This window comes from Camellia sinensis, chromosome 8, assembly GCF_055761805.1.
Source record: "Camellia sinensis isolate YWXY chromosome 8, ASM5576180v1, whole genome shotgun sequence".
Classification (NCBI taxonomy): domain Eukaryota; kingdom Viridiplantae; phylum Streptophyta; class Magnoliopsida; order Ericales; family Theaceae; genus Camellia; species Camellia sinensis.
In genome coordinates, this window is record NC_138968.1 from 156,264,678 (window position 1) to 156,288,743 (window position 24,066).

Genomic DNA, 24,066 nt, shown 5'->3' on the forward strand with positions numbered 1-24,066 from the left:
ATATTTATTTAACTCACATAAATAATATTGTATTGTGCTCCAAAATTGTTTATCTAATATAAGTTTTGTTTGCAGGTCAAATTGGGGAATTATCGCAGTCAAACTCACGAATACGTGTATTTTCAGTCAATTTTTAGGTGCCACAGAGATGCCAGATCATCATGCGTATATGCACTTCAAGAGCTACTCTCCATGCATTGAACCTAATGGAATACTACCATTTGCTCATTTTTTTGATACTGGATTAATGGTGGAGTTTGAGTCTGTGACCCTTGTTGTTTTGATTACTTTAAATTATGAAACTCTTCGGGGTCATTTTGTATTTGACTCATTTAAGATTGATTTGGTAAGTAAATAAATTAAATTTGAATACTTTTTAAAACTCGTTAAGTTTTTAAATTGAGTTTGAATAACCTACTATCCAGTTTGATAAGTTTATATATATTATAAAAAATTAAGTTACTTGAATTTGACTTATTAAAAATTTATCTAAAATTGACTTGCTATATAAACCAAGTACCGCTTTGTTTGGCAATTAACTTTTTGGTTAAAAAAGTACAAGAGATAAAATAGACGACGGGGTTGTTTGGGGTATCCTAAATAAGTGCACTTTTTGTTTTTTTGGACTAAAAAGTTGAGGAAAAACAATAGTTGTTTGGGATAACTTTTTGACTTTTTACAAAAAAATATGTATTAAAAAATTATATAAATTAGTATATAGAAGAAGATTGGATGAAATAGGCTATACAATAGGATGAATTGAGGGAGAGCGTCGGCAGAGCAGGGACTAGGAAATGATTTCTTACTTTTCAGGCATTGAATTAGAAGTGTTGTTAGGCCCATTGGAGCCCACCATAGGTCCCATTTTGCTAATCAAAACCGTTAATATGTAGAACTCGTCGAGTACTATATTCCTGTAAAAAATTATTAAAAAGGGACCCTTGATGGACCCCCACAGACCAAACAACACAGTGTTATTTGTATACCTAAATAAGAGCAATTTTTTTCACAAGTCAGCTCTGCTGCTCTGCCGTCAAAGTTGTTTGAAAAGGAAGATTGCGTAGAATTATTTTTTTAATATTTTTTTTGTGAATAGTGATAACTTTTTAAATTTTTGAGTAATTTTTTGACTTTTTAACTTTTTTTTAGTACCCAAACCAGGCCTAAATATATCAATCAGACAAAATATTACATTCAAACTATAATTATTTTACTTTTTTTCTCATCAAAGTTAAAAAAATCAAAAAAATCAAACGAAACAAACTTTTAATCTCAAACTAAAATAATTAAAAAGTTAAAAAGCCTATTGCCAAACAACGACTGAACATGTATTAAAATTTATTAAACTTTTCAAACCAAATTTAAATAATGTGCTACTCAACTCATTCGAGCACTAACTCCAAGTTGATTGACAATTAACAACCATCCTCTTGATTCAAAGTTCAAAATTAAAAAAACAAAAAAGTAGTTAATTACAGAGAAACTAAAAGGTTAAAACTTCAAGCCATGGAATATAGCTAATTATGAGAACCATTTTAAAGTATTCAACGAACTCAATCTTGACTTGTTTTAGAAAAAAAAGTTCAAAGTTAATTTTTTAATTTTTTTTTTAAAATATATAAAAAAATAATATAATCAAAAAATTGAAAAAATTATTTTTAACCGAATTGCCAAACAAGCCCCGTTAAGTAACATCACCAATTTAGTCAAAAACACATGCTTAGAAAATTCCCATGTAATTGCCAGCTGCCCTCATTGAATAGTCTATCTTATTTATTTATTTATGTATCTCAACTTTTATATTGCATTCTCAGTATTGTTGTCATTATTTAAGTTTGAAGGTATATGATTTTCTGTTTTAAATTGATACATCTCTTTAATTAAAATATTTATAATCATTGAATTATATTTTAAGATTTATCTATTTTAATATTTTTATATGATTAAATTGTTATAAATATTTTAACAAATAAATATAAAAAAAATTAGGAATAAAAATCATCGACCTAAATTTTATCCCTACTTGTTTGTACCTTCTCATCAAGTTGAGGTGTTTTTTTTTTTTTCTTTTTTGTTAACGACAAAGTTGAGGACTTTGTGACTCTCTTTTGTTCACACATGATTACACGTGTAGTGATTAGAATAGATATGCATAACATAACATCCGAAATGACTTTGCAATTATATGACAATTTAATTTTTTTTTTTTAACACGACTTATTTTAAGTTTCTTATAAGTTGATTTATTAATTGACTTAGGCCTCGTTTGGGAACAAGATATTTTAGTAATTTTTTAATTTTTTATGAAAAAATATACAGAAAAGTAAAGAAGTGATGTGACTAGTTTTAATTGATTTTTTGACTTTTTAGCTAAAATAGACACTCCCCAAACAAGGCCTTATAAAGTGTAATCAACGCATTCTAAATTGCAATAAATCTACATGTACATTTAAATCACAAAAAATATTAAAAATATAAGTATAATAAATACATCTCTTAAGAAAATAGATAGAATATCAACAAATACGAATAATTTCAAAATATATACATTTTTGAATATTTTTATGTGATTTAATTTTGTTGATTTTAATTCGTCTTTTCCAACGGTTCATTTTCTTTTTTTTCCTCATCAAATTTGTTCAACAATTTCAATCATAAAAGTGATTTGATATAGCTCGCTCCAATAGTAAGAATTATTATTATTATTTTTAAAATCATATAACATGTGTGGGTAATTTTCTGACCACACTGTCTGCCTAGTAATCAGCTGGGAAATCACTGGCAGAATAGATGGTTCCAGTTAACCTGCAACAAAAAGAAAAGGCTCCGGTGGTGGCTCTTCTACCCGGGGGCACTCCGACGATCAAGTCAGTATATCTCTCAAAGATAATCAAGTGCTAAACTTACTACTCAAAGCATAAACTTGCATACCTTAGACCCACGAGGGTGCCTCTCTTTTATAGTTACCTTAATCCTAGTCCCACTAGAAGCCTGACTTCTATGGACTCTAACTCAGTACTTACTTTGGACTCCTCAAGAGATAAAGATAAACTCCCTAAGAGATTTATCTTCATCTTGACTAAGTCTTCTCTTCATTCTAGGACTCTGGTCCCTTATCCGTTTATTTCGGATTCCGATATCTTCGGAGATAACCTCGGCCTTGCCGAGATAACCTCGGCGCCACGACCAGGACACGTGGCACCTCGGCTGACACGTCGGCGTCATCTTGCCACGTGTTGGTACTCAGAAAATATATCCCCACAACTGCCCCCTAGGTTCTATTACCTCGGCATTTTGAGGTGATGAAATCTATATCGGTACTTCCTCTTGTATATCGTCTTAAGAACTCCTCAGCCGAGATCATTCATTTCAGGCCGACATGTTCCCTTCAGAGAACAAGAATTCCAGTGAACTCTTTCACGTGTATGAGCTGTCATACACCATAATTCAACCGTTTTAATCACGCGTTTCTTTCTTACTGGCTCGTGCCTGTTACGCGCCCATAAGTCATTTCTTTCTCACATGCGCCGTCTGACGTATGCGCTCTTCTAGGCGTATTGATTACTTTTTTGCCGCCATTTTCATTTTTGACAAAATCTTTCCCCCTTTCTTCACTTTTCCACTTCTGCATCTGATTTCTCTCGCTTTTTCTCTTTCTAAACTTTCCTTTTGAATCCGCCATTGCTCAAGCTCCAAGCTCTGCAATTGTCTTCCGTTCTTCCTTTCTGTGAAGCTTTCACTACTCCGTTACTCCTGCAACCTTTGTCTGACTTCGGCAATCTTCATATCGGCTTCACTTTTTTCTGATAAGCTACTGTTTCTTTCGTTTTCAATTCTGTTGATATTCTTTATTACTTGTGGCCTTTTCTGCATCTGTTGAAACTTTTAATTTTTGTGATTCATTCACCTGAATGTGTCGATTTCGTTTTATGCCCTGAATTCATGTATTGTTCATAGTTCTTCTTGTACGCCTTGCTACTGTTCTTGGCCATATACTCTTGTATTCTTCATGTTCTTGATAGCCCATCTCAGTTCTTGTTTCTGAAATTTCATTTTTTGTTTTCTGTTTTTTGCATCTTTTCCAGATCTGTGCCTTTGATCTTTTATTTCCATAGTTTTAGGTTTGGGATTTGTTTGTAGAACCCATGATTTAGGGCAAAACTGAAACATTCCTGACAAATTTCTGTACCAGCCCAAACCTAGGTCTTTGCCGAGGTCCCACCAATAAGAAACATCTTTCTGAATTTCAACCCTTCTAATTCAAGCCGATATCATGGGTATGTGGAGACATAGGGTAGATACCCCGACCAAACTTGAGCACTTTAGGCAAGAGTTCTCCATCCCTGCCGATGTCCACCTGAGACTGGCTGGGGATGATGACGCTATCATGCCTACGAAAAACGCCATGCCCCTTCCCATTGTAGCTTTTATTGAGTACGGACTCCGGCTCCCACTCAACATTCTTTTTCGCGAGATTCTTCACTACTATAAGTTGAACCCCATGCAACTGGCAATCAATTCTTATCGAGTGATTTTTGGTATTATCGTCTTAGCTAAACAAGAAAACGCTGGGATCACCCTAGCCGATATACAGTATTGTTACACCATGTGTGCCCTTAACTTGAAAGAAAAAGGCTTCATTTATTATCTTAAGCCGAGGTTTATAGAATTCAAAATCATAGCCGACCTCCCAGACTCCAACAAGGGGGCTGGAGATGACTATCTCATTACCTCGGGAAATTGAGAGTTTGCTCCAGACGAGGACATCCATCTTTACCCTCTTCCCCAATCAGTTTTAGAGGGCAAGGGTAAGAGCCCAGTATTTAGCTTTTCCTGTTTTCTTTCAAAGTCTTAAATACTTTGTCTATTTTTGACGTCTGTTCTTTTTGCAGCTGTTCGTCAGCCACCAAAAGATTTTCGCCAATCCTTTGTCCCCAGAAAAGACTTGAAGAGACTTCTGGATTTGCCAATTCACAAAAGAAAGGTGCCTCTGCTCCTCAATTTCATCCCAACTTATAAGTCAACTTTGCCCGACGTCCCTAAGAGGAAGAAGAAAAGCCTCTCTCCACCTTCCGCTACAACTCCATTAAATGTATCCACATCACGAACAGATCAAGGATCAACATCTGATCCAGCAGATCAGCCATCTTCTTCAGCTTCATACTTGGTTCCAATTGAAGAACGAAAACGTCGGCGACGACTTGTCCTTACTGCCGAAATGGGTCATCCTAAGCCTGTCGCAAAAGATCTTCTGGCCAGCATTCCATCATCTGTTGATGAGCAGCCAACACAAACCCTTCCTCCACTAAAGCCAAAAAGAATAAAAAAAAGCTCAACCAAAGGCCAAGGTAGCTCAGGTTGAGTCTGAAGACACTCTCCCAATTTCAAAGTTAGCTGAGAGTGATAAATCCCAGCCTTCTGCTGGTAAGAGGCGTTCTGAGTCTCAACCACTAGAATCCCAACAATCCAAAAAGCCGAGGCCTTCTTCCGCAACAACTTCAGGATCAAAAAAACCCGATGCCCCCTGGGCCCCCACAATTACTTTGGAAGATAAGCCTGTCATGGCGAGTGATAGTGCCGACGATATAAATGTCGGCGTCGCACTTAGCACCGCTATGCTTTTTCTAGGCGATCTGGAGCGAAATGGCCAGTACAGTGAGTATGAGAACTATGCCCTTATGCTTCAACACTCCGTTCAGGTAAATGTTTTCTATTTGGTAATTGTCCTCTTTCATACTTTGAATATTCTCTAACACCTCTGTTTTCTTTCAGGCCATCCAGCATGCCCACTCATTTTCAATGCAGTCTTTTGAAAATCGGGAAAGGCTTGTTGAGATGAAGAGGGAGTTCTCTTCCCTCCAGAAGACCAACAAAGGTCTTCAATCGAAGATGAAAAAACTAGAGGACCAAGCCGAGGTTGCAATAAAAGCCCAGACCAATGCCGAAGAGAAGGCTGAGGCCGCTGAAGCCATCAGGAAAGTGGCTGAGTCTCAAAAGAGAGAAGCAGAAGAAAAAACGGCCCAGGCTGAAAAAGAGCTTCAGGTGGCTCTGGCCACTAAAGACGCCGAAATCAAGGAAGCTGATGAAAAGGCGTATAATCAAGGCATGGCCGACGTTACTAAGGCCTATGAACTTCAAGTGAAACAGGCATGCAATAAGGGTTTCACCCTTGGTTGGATGTCTCTTCTGAAAAAACTAAATGTTCCTGATGATTCGTCTCTGAGAAATGCCGACAATATTCCTCTTCCATTCCCTCCAGCCCAACCCTCAAATCAAGACGCCGGCGAATCTGAGTCTGAGGATGCCGATGAGGAAGAGGATAAAGCTTTGATCAGAAAATCCAAAGATGTTGATGGGGCCAAGTCCCCTCCTCAGAATGAGCAAGTTCTAGACTTGACTCAGGATGAGGAAGGTGATGAGGTTGTCCAAGAAGCTGTTCTCGACATCGTGCCAGCCGACATCCCTTCTGAGGTCAAGATTGTTGAAGAAACTCTAGAAGAAATTGACGCCAAGATAGCGGCAGAGAAGGAGGCCGAGGTGGTATCTGATCTTCAAATTCAACAATCTGGAGGAGAGGAGCCTTAGCTCTAAGTCTCTTTCTTACTTGTATTTTCTGGCTTCTTTATCTTAGGGAACAATGTATGCTCTTTGAATGGCCGATGTGCCCCCTCTTTTTTTCTTGGTGAATGAATATAACTTTTCTTTTTGAAGTGCTTATACTCCTGTCTTTTTCTTTTTTGTCTTTGCATGATTCTATACTTAGAATATCTTGCATATGTATACTCTTTCTTCTTTGTGTAACCTTCTCGGGGTGACACACCTCGGTTATGCCAACCGATGATATACCTCGGCAAGTTTTTGTCTCTGATTTTAACTTCAACTTGTAAATTGCTACAAATTTCAACAAGTAAAGATAAACAATTATCTCGGCATAATTTCAACTTGTAAATTGCTACAAATTTCAACAAGCGTTAAGCATTACTTTAGTTTAACTTCAACTTGTAAATTGCTACAAATTTCAACAAGTGAAGATAAACAGTTATCTCGGCTTAACTTCAACTTGTAAATTGCTACAAATTTCAACAAGTAAAGATAAACAATTATTTCGGCTTAACTTCAACTTGTAAATTGCTACAAATTTCAACAAGCGTTAAGCATTACTTTAGTTTAACTTCAACTTGTAAATTGCTACAAATTTCAACAAGTGAAGATAAACAATTATCTTGGTTTAACTTCAACTTGTAAATTGCTACAAATTTCAACAAGCGTTAAGCATTACTGTCTTCTCTCTGCCCCCAATCTGAACTTGAGTTCCACTTGAGTTCTCATTATTCAGAAACAATCATTATGCATCTTTTATCAATTCACAAGTCTTTGGAGAATCTTGCTAAAATTTTATTGATGACGTCGGTAAAAAATAACAAGGAACATCTAATGATAGAAAAATTTCAAATTACAAGTGTTCCAGGGTCTTGGCAATGCTTTGCCCTCATTGTCTTCAAGCCGGTATGCTCCATTGCCCAATACCGAAGTGATTTTGTAGGATCCTTCCCAGTTTGGTCCAAGCTTGCCTTCTCTGGGGTCTTTCTTGCTACCAACAACTTTTCTCAAGACTAGGTCGCCGACCTGAAATTCCCTTGGATTGACCTTCTTATTGTAAGCTCTAGCAAGCTGCTGCTGGTATGTTGTGAGCTGAATTGTAGCTTTCTCTCTTCTTTCTTTTAAGAGATCCAGATCTCGGGCTAGAAGTATGTCATTAGTCTCATTCTCTATTCCCTGGGTTCTTATCCCTGGGATGCCGATCTCCAGTGGAATGACTGCTTCTGTGCCGTAAGCCATGGCAAAGGGGGTTTCCCCTGTTGATCTTCTCGGCGTAGTCCGATATGCCCAGAGTACATTGGGCAACTTGTCTACCCACTTTCCTTTTGCTGTCTGCATTCTCTTTTTTATCCCGTCAAGAATTACTTTGTTGGATGCTTCTGCTTGCCCATTGCTTTGGGGAAAACTTGGTGTTGAAAAGTAATTCTTTATCTTGAATTTCGCACAGAAGTTCTTGATAAGTTTGCTGTCGAACTGCGTTCCGTTGTCTGCAACTATTGCTCTTGGAATGCCAAATTTGGTGATGATGTTTCTCCATATGAAATTCTTGACGTCCACATCTCGGATTTTGGCAAGAGGTTTTGCTTCTATCCATTTCATGAAGTAATCTGTTGCTACCAGCAAGTACTTTCTTTGCCCAGTTGCCTGGGGCAACTGCCCAATGAGATCCATGCCCCATTGGGCAAATGGCCATGGACTGGATATAGGGTTTAGGTCAGCAGCTGGCTAGTGTATCAAAGGTGCGAACCTTTGGCATTGTTCACACTTCTTCACGTAGGCTTCTGCATCTTTTTGCATGTAGGGCCACCAATACCCCTGGGTAATGGCCCTGTGAGCTAGTGATCTGCCCCCAGCGTGGCTTCCATAGATCCCTTCATGAATTTCATTTAGAAAATCTTCAACCTGCAAAGGGTGTGCGCACCTTAAAAGGGGTCCAATGAAGGACCTTCTGTAGAAATGTCCGTCTGCTGTCAGATTGAATCTTGCTGACTTCAATCTGACCTTGTGCGCTTCCTTATGGTCTTCTGGCAGCTTTCTTTCTTTCAGGAATGCAACAATTGCATCCATCCAGCTTGGTCCCAAGTCCACACACATTTCTTCTTGTTCTGCGATCGGCTGTTCTATGCTCGGGCTTGACAAATAGTCAATCATTATTGTCCTTGTTTTTCCAGTTTGCATTGATCTTGCCAAGTTGGCCAGCGCGTCGGCGTGGTTGTTATCATCTCGGCTGACTTGAAGAAGTCAGCAGTTACGAAACAAGGCTGCCAGCCTGATGACTTCCTTTGCGTATGCCGACATCCTCTCATCTCGGGTTGCAAACTCTCCTGTTGTTTGATTTACTATAAGTTGAGAATCACAAAAAATTATTACCTCATCTGCTTCTGCTGTCACTGCCAGCTTTAGTCCTGCAATCAATGCTTCATATTTTGCCTCATTGTTTGAGGCCTTGAACCCTAATTGAATAGATTGTTCCAATATCTCCCCATCAGGGGATATCAACACTACTCCTGCCCCCGCTCCTTGCCGGTTTGAGCTCCCATCGACAAATAGGCGAAAGGAATCGCCGATGTAAATGCTGCAGGGTCTGAGTTTTTCCTTTCCTTGTTCTTTTGCCTTTGGCTGGGCTTCTCCTTGTTTGCTTGGACATTGTTCATCTTGGCTCAACGGAGCCCTATGTTCGATGGATTTTGGCGTGAATTCCGCTACGAAGTCGGCCAAAACTTGGCCCTTAATTGCTGTTCTCGGTCTGAACTCCAGGTCATACTGGCCTAAGGCCACTGCCCATCTTGCTATTCTTCCAATTAAGTCTCCTTGTTGTAACAAAGACTTCAGCGGGTGCTCTGTTGGCACTATAATCTTGTGCGCTTGAAAGTAATGGTTCAACTTCTTTGAAGCCATTATTAAGGCCATCATTAATTTCTCTAGTTGTAGGTACCTTGTTTCTGCATCGGCTAGGGTTTTGCTTACATAATAAACAACCTTTTGCTCTCCTTTTTCCTCTCAGATTAACACTACACTTACTGCATGTTCTGAAACTGCCAAATACAAAAACAGTTCTTCTCCAGGTTCAGGTGTTGAGAGGACTGGAGCCGTGGTCAGATACTTTTTTAGGTCGGCCAAAGCGGCCTCACATTCCTCAGTCCATAGGAAGTCCATGGCCTTCTTTACCAGGTTGAAGAAGGGTTTACATTTGTCTAAGCTTCTGCTGATAAATCTGTTTAGGGCTGCGGCCCTTCCAGTTAGCATCTGCACCTGTTTTGCCGACGTTGGGCTCTTCAACTCTAAGATGGCCTTGATCTGATCTGGGCTGGCCTCGATGCCCTTTCTTATTACCAGGTACCCCAAAAACTTACCTGATCCAACTCCAAACGCGCACTTCGATGCGTTGAGTCGTAGCCGGTATGTTTTGAGTATATCAAAGACTTCTTTTAGGTCGGCAAGATGACCCTTAGGTTCCTTGGTCTTTACGACCATATCATCGATGTAGACTTCTACTGTGCGGCCAATCAGGTGTTTGAACATTTTTGTTACCAGCCTTTGGTAAGTTGCTCCTGTGTTTTTCAACCCGAAAAACATTACTCTGTAACAGTACAGGCCTTTGGGGTGATGAACGCTGTCTTTTCTTCGTCTGGGGGGTACATGGTGATCTGGTGGTACCCCCTGTAGGCGTCTAGAAAGCTCATTCTTTCATGCCCTGAAGTTGCATCTACTAGCTGGTCAATCTTGGGCAGAGGGAAGCTGTCTTTGGGGCAGGCTTTGTTGAGGCTGGTGAAGTCTACACAGACCCTCCACTTACCATTCTTCTTTTTTACCACCACTGTGTTGGATAGCCACATTGGGTAGTGTACTTCTCTAATGGCCCTGGCCTCCAGAAGTCTGTCTACTTCTTCTTCTACTGCCTTGACGTGTATCAGCGTTGCTCTTCTGGCTCGCTGAATTACAGGTTTGGCCGACCTGTCAACATTTAGTTCGTGGCAAGTGACCTCGGGGTCAATGCCAGGCATTTCGTAAGGTGTCCAAGCGAACACCTCCATATTTGCTCTCAAAAATGTTTCCAACTCTTTTTCCTCTTCTTCGGCTAAGGCCGAGCCGAGAAGAAAAAAGCGTTCTTTATCTCCATCCTGGACGAGGATCTTCTTTAGCGCCTCTTCGCTTTTCTCTGCTGGTTTTTTGCCGATGTCTTCTAGGACTTCCACGTCCTCATCTTCAATTTCTGCCTTCTTTGGCTCTCGAATGTTGCAGGTGGATTTCATTGCTACTATGGAGCAATTCTTTGCCTACAGTTGATCACCTCTAACTTCTTCTATCACATGCTCTGTTGGGAATCGCAGTAGTTGATGCAATGTTGAGGGAACTGTCCCCATTGCATGCAACCATGGCCTTCCCAAGATGATGTTGTATGGCGAAAGCGTGTCAATTACCACGAATTCTGTCTTGATCTTTTTAGTGCCAGCTTGTTCTTCCAAGCTTGTTGCGCCCAGTGGCCACGTCGGCGTTCCATTGAAGCCGACCATCGGGCCGTTGGATTGCTCCAAGTCATCAGGATGAAGGCCCAGTTCCTTGTAACATCTAACATACATGATGTCGCAAGAGCTGCCTTGATCAATCAAGATGCGTTTCACTTGGCACTCCCCAACCTGGAGGGATACTACCAAGGCATCATTATGTGGATGCTGGACCATCTCTAGGTCGGCTTCAGTAAAACCTATCGTCGGTCCCTGACATTCTTCAGGCCGAGGTCTTTTGTGTCCGACCTGGTTTACGTGCTGTAGGTGTTTTACCCTCTGAGTCTCCCCTCGTATGTCGTTTTCGTTTACTTTTGAGTGAATTACATTAACCACCCGTGGTCCTCCTACCTGTGGTTGCTGAGCTGGGGGAGGCGGAGCTGCTGGTGCTTGAGGCAATCTTGCCTGTTCTTCTCTAGTCCTGGCCTCATCAACAAGGTCCCTCAGATGGCCTTGCCTTACCAAGTCTTCTAAGTGTGCTTTTAGGGCTCTACAACCCTGAGTTGGGTGCCCTTCTTCATTGTGGTAAGCACAATGCCTACCCACATTTCTTCCCATAAATTCCCCTGGTGTTCTTGTCGGTCCTTTGAAATAGGGTTAGTTTCGTATTTGATCCAGGACTTTGTGGATCGGGACTCGGAATATAGTCGTTACTGCCTGTTTAGCCCTTAATTCTATTTCTTATTTGATCGGTCCATTGTTACCTCGGCTTCGCTTCGGCGAGCCGTTTCTTTTCTCGTGCTTTGTCTCTTTGTTTCTCGACGTATCCTCCTCGGCTCTGGCGTACTTCTCGATTCTCGCCATGAGTTCTTCCATGCTTTTTGGTAATGTCTTTGCCAAAGACTTCCGTAGTGGACAGTCATCTTTCAGGCCGTTCTTGAAACACACGACTGCCACCTCTTGGTTGCATTCGGGTATTCGATTGAACACCTTGTAGTACCTTTTTGCGTAGGCCCTAAAGCCTTCATCCTTGGTGATTTTTAAAGCCATCAGTGCGTCGACCCTCAAGGGCTGTAGTTTGTTCGTTTCAAACCTGGCCACAAACATCTCGGCCAGGCCTTCCCAAGTCTTTACGCTTCCCTTCGGTAGTTTATTGAACCAATCTAATGCAATTTCCCCGAAGGATGAGGAATATACTTTGCAAAGCAATGACTCGTTCCCACTGTATAATGCCATTGAATTCAGGTATAATCCAACGTGAAAGTTGGGATCTGACTTTCCATCATATATTTGGAACCTCGGCATACTGAATCTCTTTGGTGCTTCAAATTTGTCCAGTTCCACCAAGAATGGTGTCATCGGCTTAACCGGGGAAGTTACTTCGGCTTCAGCATTCTGTTGCTTCCTCTTGAGGTAATCTCTCAAGTCTTCTTTACTTCTCCCTGGAGCTCGGCTATCTTTGGACTTCAATCTTTTCGGCACACTACTTTCGGCCTCGTGGTGAGCCCGTTTTGATCTTTTTCCATGGGTTGTATCAAAGTAGAACGCCTGCCTTTGAACATGCCGATGTTCTTTGGGCTCTGGGTCCTTCGTGTGATATGTCCTTCGAGACTCCTCTCCTCTCGTCTCGGCTCCTCTCGTCTGACTTCCCTGGAAGTTCGGTGAGAGTGCCTTCCGCTCCTGGTGTGCTGAGGGGCTTCAGGGATTGTTCTTCCTCCTCCCTTCTAGGTATTAGTTGCTGGCATCGGCGTATCTTGCAGCGGGTATGGTGGCTGCATGACATTATTTTGCATCATGAAGTTGACGACCGACTGTAGGTTTGCCAACTTGTTTGCCAATTCTTTTACTTCTTCATCCCTCCATACTTGAAGGTTATCTTTGTTATAGTACTTGCTTTGATCTGTCCTCTTCGAAGTGTCACCCTCCTGGCCGACGTCTCTCTCTCCGTGGCCCTGGTCATGAGTTTCTGCATTGTGGTTGTCTCTTTCAATGTCAAGGTCAATTGGTCTGCCACTTCCAGCAGGAGTGTCGCCCCAACGTTTTCCCTTTGTCCGTTATTGGCCATCTATTCTTCTAAGTTCCCACAAACGGCGCCAAATTGTGTGGGTAATTTTCTGACCACACTGCCCGCCTAGTAATCAGCAGGGAAAGTACTGGCAGAATAGATGGCTCCAGTTAACCTGCAACAGAAAGAAAAGGCTCCGGCGGTAGCTCTTCCACCCGGGGGCACTCCGACGATCAAGTCAGTATATCTGTCAAAGATAATCAAGTGCTAAACTTACTACTCAAAGCATAAACTTGCGTACCTTAGACCCACGGGGGTGCCTCTCTTTTATAGTTACCTTAATCCTAGTCCCACTAGAAGCCTGGCTTCTATGGACTCTAACTCAGTACTTACTTTGGACTCCTCAAGAGATAAAGATAAACTCCCTAAGAGATTTATCCTCATCTTGACTAAGTCTTCTCTTCATTCTAGGACTCTGGTCCTTTATTCGTTTATCTCGGATTCCGATATCTTCGAAGATAACCTCGGCCTTGCCGAGATATAGGAATGGCAACGGGGCGGGGCGGGGCCGGGGATCACTCTCCCCGTCCCCGATCCCCGATGGTGGAAATCCCCCCGTCCCCGGCCCCGATCCCCGACGGGGAACCTATATTCGCCCCCACCCCCGCCCCCTAACGGGGATCGGGTTTCCCCGACCCCGATTAATCCCCGGCCAAAAAAAAAAAATAGATATAACAAATTCATTCATCATCAACAACAACAACGTAGAGAGAGAAATCTGATGCTCAAATGTAAATAAAAAAAAATTCAAATCTAATAGATTTGTTCATCACCATAACAGATCTGATGAGCTCAAAAAAAAATAAAAATAAAAATAAAAATTCAGATCTAACATAAATCTAATATATATTATAGAGAGGAAGACTAACATAAATATATAAAAAATAAAAATCTGCCGCAAACAGTGGTGAGTTGTGGTGGCTCAATCGGCGGAGGACGGAGATCGGCGGAGGACGGAGAGGAGGACGATCGACGGACGAGGGAGAGGAGGGAGATCGGTGGACGAGGGAGAGGAGGGAGATCGGTGGAAGAGGGACAGGAGGGCCATCGGCGGAGGAGGGAGAGCTCGATCGGCGTCTGTTCTGTGAAGGTTTGAGAGAGAGAGAGAGATGAGAGACAGTGAGTCTGTTCTGTGAAGGTTTGAGAGAGAGAGAGAGAGAGAGAGAGAGATGAGAGACAGTGAGTGTGTGATGTGAGTGAGGTCAGCCCAAACATATAATATAATACCTTAACTAAACATATAATATAATATATATATATATTATAATAACATACCGTACCTAACACATATAATATAATATATATATATTATAATAGCATACGGGGATCAAGCGGGGATTAAACGGGGCGGGGCCGGGCCGGGCCGGGGCCGGGGCCGGGGTGGGGGAATCTATCCCCGTCCCCGGCCCGAAAATTATCGGGGATTTAATTTTCAATACCATCCCCGGTCCTATGGGGATAATTTTCGGGGAAAAACCGTTTCAATCGGGGTCGGGGGATCGGGTCCCCATCGGGCCGGGTTTAAATTGCCATCCCTACCGAGATAACCTCGACGTCACGACCAGGACACGTGGTACCTCGGCTGACACGTCGGCGTCACCTTGCCACGTGTTGGTACTCAGAAAATATATCTCCACGTAACATATTATAAAAATCTCATTTTAACCAATTCATTGAATTAAAAAAAAAAATCATCTTTAATTCTTTACTTTCAATAATTTCATCAAATTTGAATAAAAAAATAACTATTGAAAATGTGATGAAATATTTAATTTATCCTTCATTTGATGAAAGGATTGAATCTAATTTTTATTAAAATTTGCGTCAAATTTAAATTTTACTAATGATTTGGTCAATTATTAGAATCACATATAGTATTGTGTGATTTTGTAATATTATTTTTATGATTAATAATTCGCCTATCAAATTTGTTTAACCAGACAAATTCAGACTACATAAATTTGACACATCTAGTAGTGCTGTATTATTGTATCATCGTGGTCTCTCAAAACTCAGCCAATCTCTATCATACAAGTCTCTATATAATATGTATACACACATCACACACTCACAACACCATCAAATAATTTTCCCACTAGCAGACTGTATGATTTTGTTCTCCAAAACCCAGTTAAATTCCAACACACCCATCTTTCTCAGAAGCCAAACGCTCCACAAAGATGGGAGTTCTTGCAGCATCTAAGGCAGGCATGTTGGCTTTCCTTTCTCACCCATATTCACTAATTTATGCACCCACTGATTTCCTTTTCCAACCTATATATTTGCGTGGGTTTTCTGGTTCATTGCATCTAATTTTGTTGCTAGTTCTGTTTTTGTCATGGGTTATCAGGAAATTCAAATTTAGTCATAGTGAAGTCTCAAAACAGAGTGCTAGCAAAACTAGAATTTCTTGCTACAAACAAACTCCATTGTGTTGTCTGGGTCTTTCACTTTTTAATCTGCTTCTTTGTTTATTGAACTGTTTTTATTGGTATAGAAATGGTTCGTCTGATGAAAAGATTGTAACCTTTTTGGATTTAGTACTCAGAACTCTTGCTTGGTTAGCAATCTCTCTTTATTTGCACACCCATTTCTCTAATTCAAGTGAACCAAAGTTCCCAATTTCATTGAGGGTTTGGTGGGGTTTTTACTTTCCAATGTCTTGTTATTTCCTTGTTATTTCTTTGTTCTTTAACAACAAACACCAATCTCTACCAACTCAATTCTTGGTTTCTGATGTCGTTTCGGTGGTTACCGGTTTGTTCTTCTGTTGTGTGGGGTTTTGGGGGAAGAAGGAAGGTGAAGATACCCTTCTTCAAGAACCCCTTTTGAATGGCAGTACTAGTATAAGTAATGGTACAGAGTTGAACAAGTATGGTGGGGGTGAAGCTATGGCCCCTTGTTCTAATGCTAGTTTTTTTAGTATCCTTACTTTCTCTTGGATGAGTCCTTTGATTGCCTTTGGTTATAAGAAGGCCTTAGACCTCAAGGATGTTCCTCAACTCGATCGCGTTGACAGTGTCAAAGGGGCATTTCCAATTTTTAGAAATAAGCTAGAGTCCAATGATGGAAATGGAAGCGGAATAACCACAATTAAGCTAGTGATGGCGTTAATTTTCACCACGTGGAGGGATATTCTAATCACTGCTCTTTTAGTGCTTGTATACACATTGGCATCTTATGTCGGTCCATACCTCATAGACAACTTTGTTCAATACCTTAGTGAACGTCAAGAATCTAAAAAAGAAGGCTACGTTTTGGTTTCTGCATTTATTATTGGAAAGCTTGTTGAGGGCTTGGCGCGGAGGCACCGTCTTTTAATTTTGCAGAAGGCTGGAATTAGGGCCAAGGCAGTGCTGGTTGCCATGATCTACAATAAAGGTTTGACAGTTTCGTGCCAATCCAAGCAAGTGCACACAAGTGGGGAGGTCATCAATTTGATGACCGTTGATGCTGAGAGGATCGGTGATTTTGGTTGGTACATCCATGATCCGTGGATGGTCATCCTGCAAATCATTTTGGGCTTGGCAATTTTATATAAAAATCTTGGGTTTGCTTCTATTGCTGCACTTGTTGCTATTGTATTAGTGATGTTGGCAAATCTTCCACTTGGTAGTTTGCAAGAGAAGTTTCAAGATAAGTTAATGGAGTCTAAAGATAAAAGGATGAAAGCAACATCTGAAGTGTTGAGGAACATGAGGATTCTCAAGCTTCAAGCTTGGGAGATGAAGTTTTTATCTAAAATTGTCAAGCTCAGGAAAGTTGAGGAGGGATGGTTGAAAAAATCCTTGTACACCATAGCTATAATCACTTTTGTCTTCTGGGTTGCACCTACATTTGTGTCCTTAGTAACTTTTGGTGCTTGTTTGCTTCTGGCAATCCCACTTGAATCGGGGAAGGTCTTATCTGCACTCGCAATATTTAGAATGCTTCAAGCGCCTATCTATGACCTTCCCGACACAATCACATTTGTATATCAGACTAAAGTTTCCCTTGACCGAATAGCCTCATTCCTTCGTCTTGATGACTTGCAGCCTGATGCTATAGAGAAGCTTGATAGAGGTAGTTCTGAAACAGCAATTGAGATAGTCGAGGGTAATTTCTCTTGGGATATGGCTTCGTCTAATCCAACATTGAAAGATATAAATATCAACGTGTCACATGGTATGAGGGTTGCTGTTTGTGGTACCGTTGGCTCCGGCAAGTCGAGCTTGCTCTCTTGTATTTTGGGAGAAGTGCCCAAAATGTCGGGGACCCTCAAGCTTGGTGGAACAAAGGCCTACGTTGCTCAGTCACCGTGGATACAGAGTGGAAAGATAGAAGAGAATATACTGTTTGGCAGAGAAATGGACCGAGAAAGGTATGAGGTGGTCCTTGAAGCTTGTTCTTTGAAGAAGGACTTGGAAATTCTGTCATTTGGTGATCAAACAGTCATAGGTGAGAGGGGAATCAACTTGAGTGGGGGACAGAAGCAGAGAATACAGATTGCACGTGCTCTATACCAAGAGGCTGATATTTATCTATTTGATGATCCATTTAGTGCTGTGGATGCTCATACAGGAAGCCATCTCTTTAAGGTGACTATTTTTTTACCTCACTACTCATAATTTTCTCGCACTTTTCAGTTTCTTTTTACTTCTTTTTTCCTCAATAAATTTTGACAAACGCTATTTAGCAAGAATTTAACATTCTGCAAAATCTGTATGTAACAATCATTGCAATATGCATATGACTGGATTCTTCTTGTCATGCTAAATTGCAAACATGGTTTGAGGTCATTGTATTTCTTTGCAAATATTAATTTTATTGTGCTCTGATTTGTGACATTGTATGCTCTTTTCTTTCTTTTTTTTTTTTTTGAAATTTAGATAATTGCTTAAGTTAATCGCTGAAGCATTCTTCCAATCATTGTATCACAGGAATGTTTACTGGGGCTTTTGGGTTCAAAAACAGTCATTTATGTGACTCATCAAGTAGAGTTCTTACCTGCTGCAGATCTCATCCTGGTACGCTATTCATGTCTTGTTTCTTCCGTAACTTTGAATTTATGGACACAACTCACAGAGTAACTACTTTTGTCATTAGGTCATGAAAGATGGAAGGATTACCCAAGCAGGGAAATACAACGACATTCTCAATTCAGGGACTGACTTTATGGAGCTTGTCGGTGCACATCAGGAAGCTTTATCAGCTCTTGATTCCACAGTAACTAAGTCAGTCTCGGAAAATTTAACTATAAGCGAGGAAGATAGTGATATGGGGAACAATCAGAAGCCTGTCCAGAAAGAGGAAACTGAACACAGTCAAAATGATAAAGCAGATGAAATTGTGGGGCAAAAAGAACAGCTTGTTCAAGAAGAAGAAAGAGAGAAAGGTCGAGTTGGTCTTTCAGTCTACTGGAAATATATCACGACAGCATATGGAGGAGCTCTTGTGCCCTTCATATTGTTAGCACAAGTTATATTTCAGTCACTTCAAATAGGAAGCAATTATTGGATGGCTTGGGCAGCTCCGGTGTCAAAGGACGTGGCACCTCCAGTTTCAGGCTCTACTCTCATAACTGTTTATGTAGCTTTGGCAATTGGATGTTCTTTCTGCGTTCTTGCCAGAACCTTGCTTCTTGTAATGACTTGGTATGAGAGTGCCACGATACTCTTCAATAGAATGCATTTCTGCATTTTCCGTGCTTCCATGTCTTTCTTTGACGCCACCCCAAGTGGGCGAATCTTAAATAGGGTAAGCGAAACTGTTGTTGTTCTTTCACTACATCTTTTAATCCAACTTGGTGTGGTTGGTATTCATTGATTTTATATGTTTAGATGACTTTAGAATTAGTTGATCAAGTTGGTTTCCTCTTGCAGGCATCTACAGACCAAAGTGCACTGGATGTGAACGTTCCAAATCAAGTTGGGAATTTTGCCTTCTCAACAATAGAGCTCTTGGGAATTATTGCAGTAATGTCACAAGTTGCATGGCAGGTCTTAATTGTATTTATTCCTGTCATTGCAACTTGCGTTTGGTTGCAGGTAAAATCTTACAAATTAATATCAAATTCTACAAATAGAGCAGACACCTGGAGTTGCATATCCTTACTGAGGGGAAAATTAGCTTTTTGCAATAACCTTAATTTAAAGCAACTAATTGTAATATGTATTTTTACAAATCGAGCGACCTTACTTGGCTGGGAGGTCTTGTACAATGTGCTTGCTTCACTAGTGTTGCACTTTAAAAATAAATTGTGTCAGGATCTATTTTACTAAAAAAAATTCTACTTTTGGCTTCATTTTGTCATTTGTCATAGTTTGTTGTTCAATTTGGATATTGAAGTGTTGTCAACAAAATTGACTATTGTCTCTTCAACTTGTAGGTGTGCTTCTAAAATTTCAGCCTTTAGTATTCATGTCTACCTTCGTTTTCAATCAATTTGAACATTATTGTTTTCTTTTATTCATTTTTCATTCTTTTTTTAATTTTTATTTTTATATCAAGTTTTGGTGCCCTTTCCATCAAACGGAGAAGATATCTAGATCTGTGATAGTTTTGTGATTTCATTTTACCCAACTGTTCCCTTGATTGATCATTTGATGATATTATTCTAAATTTTATAGCCATACAAATACCTTGATTGATAGAGTTCTTTTACCCTTCTTAATTGTAGCAACATTACATTCCTTCTGCACGAGAACTAGCTCGATTGGTTGGAGTATGCAAAGCTCCAGTGATACAGCATTTTGCTGAAACCATCTCAGGATCGGCAACTATTAGGAGCTTTGATCAGGAATCGAGATTCATAGAGACAAGTGTGAAACTGATAGATGGGCATTCTCGGCCAGAGTTTTACAATTCTGCTGCAATGGAGTGGCTGTGTTTCCGCTTGGATATGTTGTCTGCTATTACATTTGCCTTCTCTTTGGTTTTCTTGATCCTTGCTCCCCCTGGAACAATTGATCCGAGTAAGTTGTCCTTGTTTGTCTTCTTCATTGACTATTCTTCTTTTCTACCTTGTTTTTTCAATTCCTTTTCTTAATTTGCAGGTGTTGCGGGGTTAGCGGTGACATACGGTCTTACTCTGAACATTACACAAGCACGGTTTATATGGAATCTTTGTAGAGTGGAGAATAACATTATATCGGTTGAAAGGATATTTCAATACACTTCTATCCCAAGTGAGCCTCCTCTTGTGATAGAAACAAATAGGCCAGACAGTCACTGGCCACTTCATGGACAAGTTGACATCCAAGACCTTCAGGTAAGGTCAACTTTTTATTTTATTTTATTTGTTTTTAATATTTTTATCCATTTTCATTAATGACAAATGATTTTTATGTATATGGAGTTATTTTGATATCAAATGCCTTGGACATGTATGTAGGTCCAATATGCCCCTCACATGCCGCTAGTGTTACGAGGCCTTACGTGCAGTTTCCATGGAGGAATGAAGACTGGAATTGTAGGGAGGACAGGCAGTGGTAAATCAACTCTCATACAGACGCTTTTCCGCATTGTTGACCCAACTGCTGGTCAAATTCTGATAGATGGTATTGACATTTCCTCAATTGGACTGCATGATTTGCGATCTAGACTAAGCATCATTCCTCAGGACCCAACCATGTTTGAGGGCACGGTGCGAAGTAACCTGGACCCGCTTGAAGAGTACAGTGGCGAACAGATTTGGGAGGTGGGTTGGTTTCCTGTCTCTCCAGTTTTGTTTTTACATATTATAAATGCAACAATATATACGTTCTTGTTTGGACTTTTTTGTTGGTGTCTCAAATTTAATTCGGATTATGCTTATTACCCGCTGGTAACCCATATGATAGTTTTGACCCAGTATTTATGTGGCTAAGAACCAGGATTTTGAATCCTTGCTTGCCTACAACCAGCCCAAAAGGGAAGGATATTTGAACCCAATTTGCTACTTCTAGATCCTTGTATATTGGGTTATTTCGAGGTTCTAGAAATTGGGAGAGAGTCGACTCATTATAATCTCTAGGGTTAATTACACTAATAGTCCCTATAGTTTAGGTCTTGTGTTATTTTGGTTCTTGACTTTTCAATTGTGACACATTTGACCCTGAATTTTGAATCTTGTTTCAAATAAGGACAATTGAAAATATTATTAGATTTTTCAAGGGTAAAATTGTCAATTTGATAAAATATAAACTAATTTGATAAAAATAAATGTCAAAAAAATATTTTTAATTTTTTTAAAATTATTTTTATCCACCAATGATAAAATTATGTAAAATTAATAAAAATTACATGATTAATTTTTTAAAATTAATTTTACATGATCATCATCCAAACACATAATAAAAATTAATTTGGTAAAAAAAATAAATAAATGTCTAAAAGATTTATCAATTTTACATAATTTTATTTTTAGTAGGTAGAAATAATTTTTTAAATTCAAAAATATTTATTTGACATTTATTTTTGTCAAATTAATTTATATTTTATCAAATTGACAATTTTACCCTTAAAAAATCTAATTATATATTCAATTGTCCTTATTTGGAACAAGATTCAAAATTCATGGTCAAATGTGTCACAATTGAAAAGTCAGGGACCAAAATGACACAAACCCCAAACTATAGAGACTATTTGTGTAATTTGCCCTAATCTCTATGTTCATAATGAAACTCTTTTGTCGTTCTTGTCTGTGGGGATGTAGACTTTTAGGTGAATCACGCAATTTTTTGTGTGTTTGTTCTGTTTTAGCTTTTCTCATTTTCATAACAATTTTCATTGCAAATATCTATTTCATTGCTTTTTAGGCTCTTGATAAGTGCCAACTCGGAGAAGCAGTGAGGAAGAAGGAAGGAAAGCTTGATTCAACAGGTTTCTTCATCCACTAATCCAAGACAGTTGCAAAAATAACTCTTTTCATATGACTGGCATCTTACTTAGCTCTAAAGTGTGCTATTTTTTTGTTTTTTTTTTTGCAGTTACAGAGAATGGGGAGAATTGGAGCATGGGTCAGAGGCAGCTGGTTTGTCTAGGACGAGTGCTACTCAAGAGAAGCAAGGTTCTGGTGCTCGATGAAGCTACCGCATCAGTTGATACAGCAACAGATAACATTATACAGCAAACACTTCAGAAACACTTCTCTGGCTGCACAGTGTTAACCATTGCACATAGGATTACATCTGTGGTTGATAGTGACATGGTTCTATTGTTAGATAATGGTTTGTATCACTTTGTTATGTTCAGTGATTTTTCTATCTTCATTACTGTGAAATCTTTTTAACATTTACTCTACTTTTATTTTTATTTTAAAATTTTATTTTCTGGTGCAGGACTTATTGAGGAATATGATTCTCCAAGAAAGTTACTTGAAAACAAGTCATCCTCATTCGCAAAGCTTGTTGCAGAGTACAGTATGCGGTCAAATTCTAGTTTTTGAAAAGTCGGTAAACAATTGAATGAATCTTTGTTGGGGCACTGGTTTATCTCTGATCTTCCATGATGATGGCGAAAATAGGGCAGTGGTGATATTGCTGAGGCATTTTGCACTAATGGATGGGAGTGTCCTCTTTGAAGTTGATTGTTCTGCTAGTTGTTTATTTTTATTTTTTTTTTGTTTTTTGGTGTAGTACTGTGTCATGGAAAACCAAGTGATAGGTCAATATGCATGTTCTAGGCAAAGGTTTACTACAATGCTTTACACTTAAGTTTGAATATGGCTTGTGTTGATTTTGGTATTGTAATCAGTACATATATAGAATGTAAACGTTTTAATAAAACCCTCTGTATGGTCTGGCCTTGATTTCAAACCCATTTCTTCTTCTTCTTCTTCTTCTTCTTCTTCTTCTTCTTCCCATTTTTTTTTTTTTTTTGTGCTCATTTAGTTCTGTGCAGAAATTATTCAGTCTCCTATCCATTTTGATGGCTTTTTTTTTTTTTTTTTGATTAGAAAAAAATTGATTCTTTTGATAATATTTTGAAGTTCTTTTCGGGGCAAGTTTTTTTTTTTTTTTTTTTAAAAAAAAGTATTATAAAGGTAAAAATAATTGTTGTTATTTTGTTACAGTTTTAACCTTTTAGCACAGCAAGATTACAACAAAAAATAAAAATTTTAAAAATAAATCATAATATACAAATTAAATCTTTTTTGAAAAAAAATAATAAATGATCTACTATCAACCCTTATGAAATTAATGATTTAAATTATCGAAATTAGGGTGCATGATGCACCCTAAAGCCCGAATTGCACCAGCTTGGAGTATTAAATTGTTGGTCACAATTTGCTAAAAAAACTTCTCTTTTTCTCTCTCACTTGGGGGATGATGGGTGGTGGAGTTGTGTGGTTGTCCAGGGTAGGAGAGAAATTGGATGGTTGAGGAAGGTTTTTTTTTTTTTGCCCCGGGGGGGGGGGGGGGGTATTGATGTGGTGGTGACAGTAGGGGGGGGGGGGGGTGTGTTTTGATGTGGTGGTGACAGTTGGTGATAGTGGTAAGGAAGGACGATAGTAGCGGTGGCTGGTAGTGTATGGAGTTATGTACTGCAAATTGCATTTTAGAGTAATTTGATTAAGGGGTAAACTCATATTTAAAGAAATGCATTAAATGGTATGAATAAGGCATTTTTGGGGTAAGGAAATAGAAGTACATGATACCAATCTATCTGTCTGTCTGTCTATCTATCTATATGTTATATAAGGGAAATGAAATTTTGGGATGAAACTTTTTAGGAGTTTCAAATTCCTATTTTAAAATTATTAAATTTTCTTAATTTTAAACAATAAGAAAAATTTCATTAGTTAGTTTTCATTTATTTTTTATTTTACAATCTCACATCGGAAAAAGAAAAAGAAAAAAGTGAATTGTTTCATTGACATAAAGTGAATCTTATAAATAAGCAAAAGGAGAGTGAGAAGTCTTATGATCAATATGTCATACTAATTTTTTTAATTTTTTTAATTTCAAACAATTAAGAAAATCCGCAATAACTAAC

At 39.2% G+C, this 24,066-nt stretch overlaps 1 protein-coding gene across 2 annotated transcripts; it reads left to right on the forward strand.

The window, feature by feature from the left end:
* Positions 1-15,049: 15,049 nt before the first annotated feature.
* Positions 15,050-22,886, forward strand: LOC114300819 (ABC transporter C family member 3). Of its 2 annotated transcripts, XM_082883881.1 has the most exons (11): positions 15,164-15,321; positions 15,352-17,687; positions 18,030-18,116; positions 18,196-18,846; positions 18,972-19,136; positions 19,769-20,063; positions 20,145-20,359; positions 20,483-20,788; positions 21,888-21,951; positions 22,059-22,298; positions 22,410-22,886. In XM_082883881.1, exons 1-11 carry the CDS (start codon positions 15,291-15,293, stop codon positions 22,514-22,516), a joined length of 4,497 nt encoding a protein of 1,498 aa, XP_082740007.1. In that variant the 5' UTR covers positions 15,164-15,290; the 3' UTR covers positions 22,517-22,886. The 2 variants fall into 2 exon arrangements, with proteins under 2 accessions (XP_028101483.2, XP_082740007.1); XM_028245682.2 differs by having other exon boundaries at positions 15,050-17,687.
* Positions 22,887-24,066: the final 1,180 nt, after the last annotated feature.

What these genes read in the sequence shown, in the direction of transcription:
- LOC114300819 (XM_028245682.2), top strand. Translation starts at nt 15,291, where the DNA reads ATGGGAGTTCTTGCAGCATCTAAGGCAGGCATGTTGGCTTTCCTTTCT. An exon ending in CAACTTGCGTTTGGTTGCAG is followed by an intron (nt 19,137 to 19,768) that starts GTAAAATCTTAC and finishes TCTTAATTGTAG; the next exon opens with CAACATTACATTCCTTCTGC. An exon ending in AGGAAAGCTTGATTCAACAG is followed by an intron (nt 21,952 to 22,058) that starts GTTTCTTCATCC and finishes TTTTTTTTGCAG; the next exon opens with TTACAGAGAATGGGGAGAAT.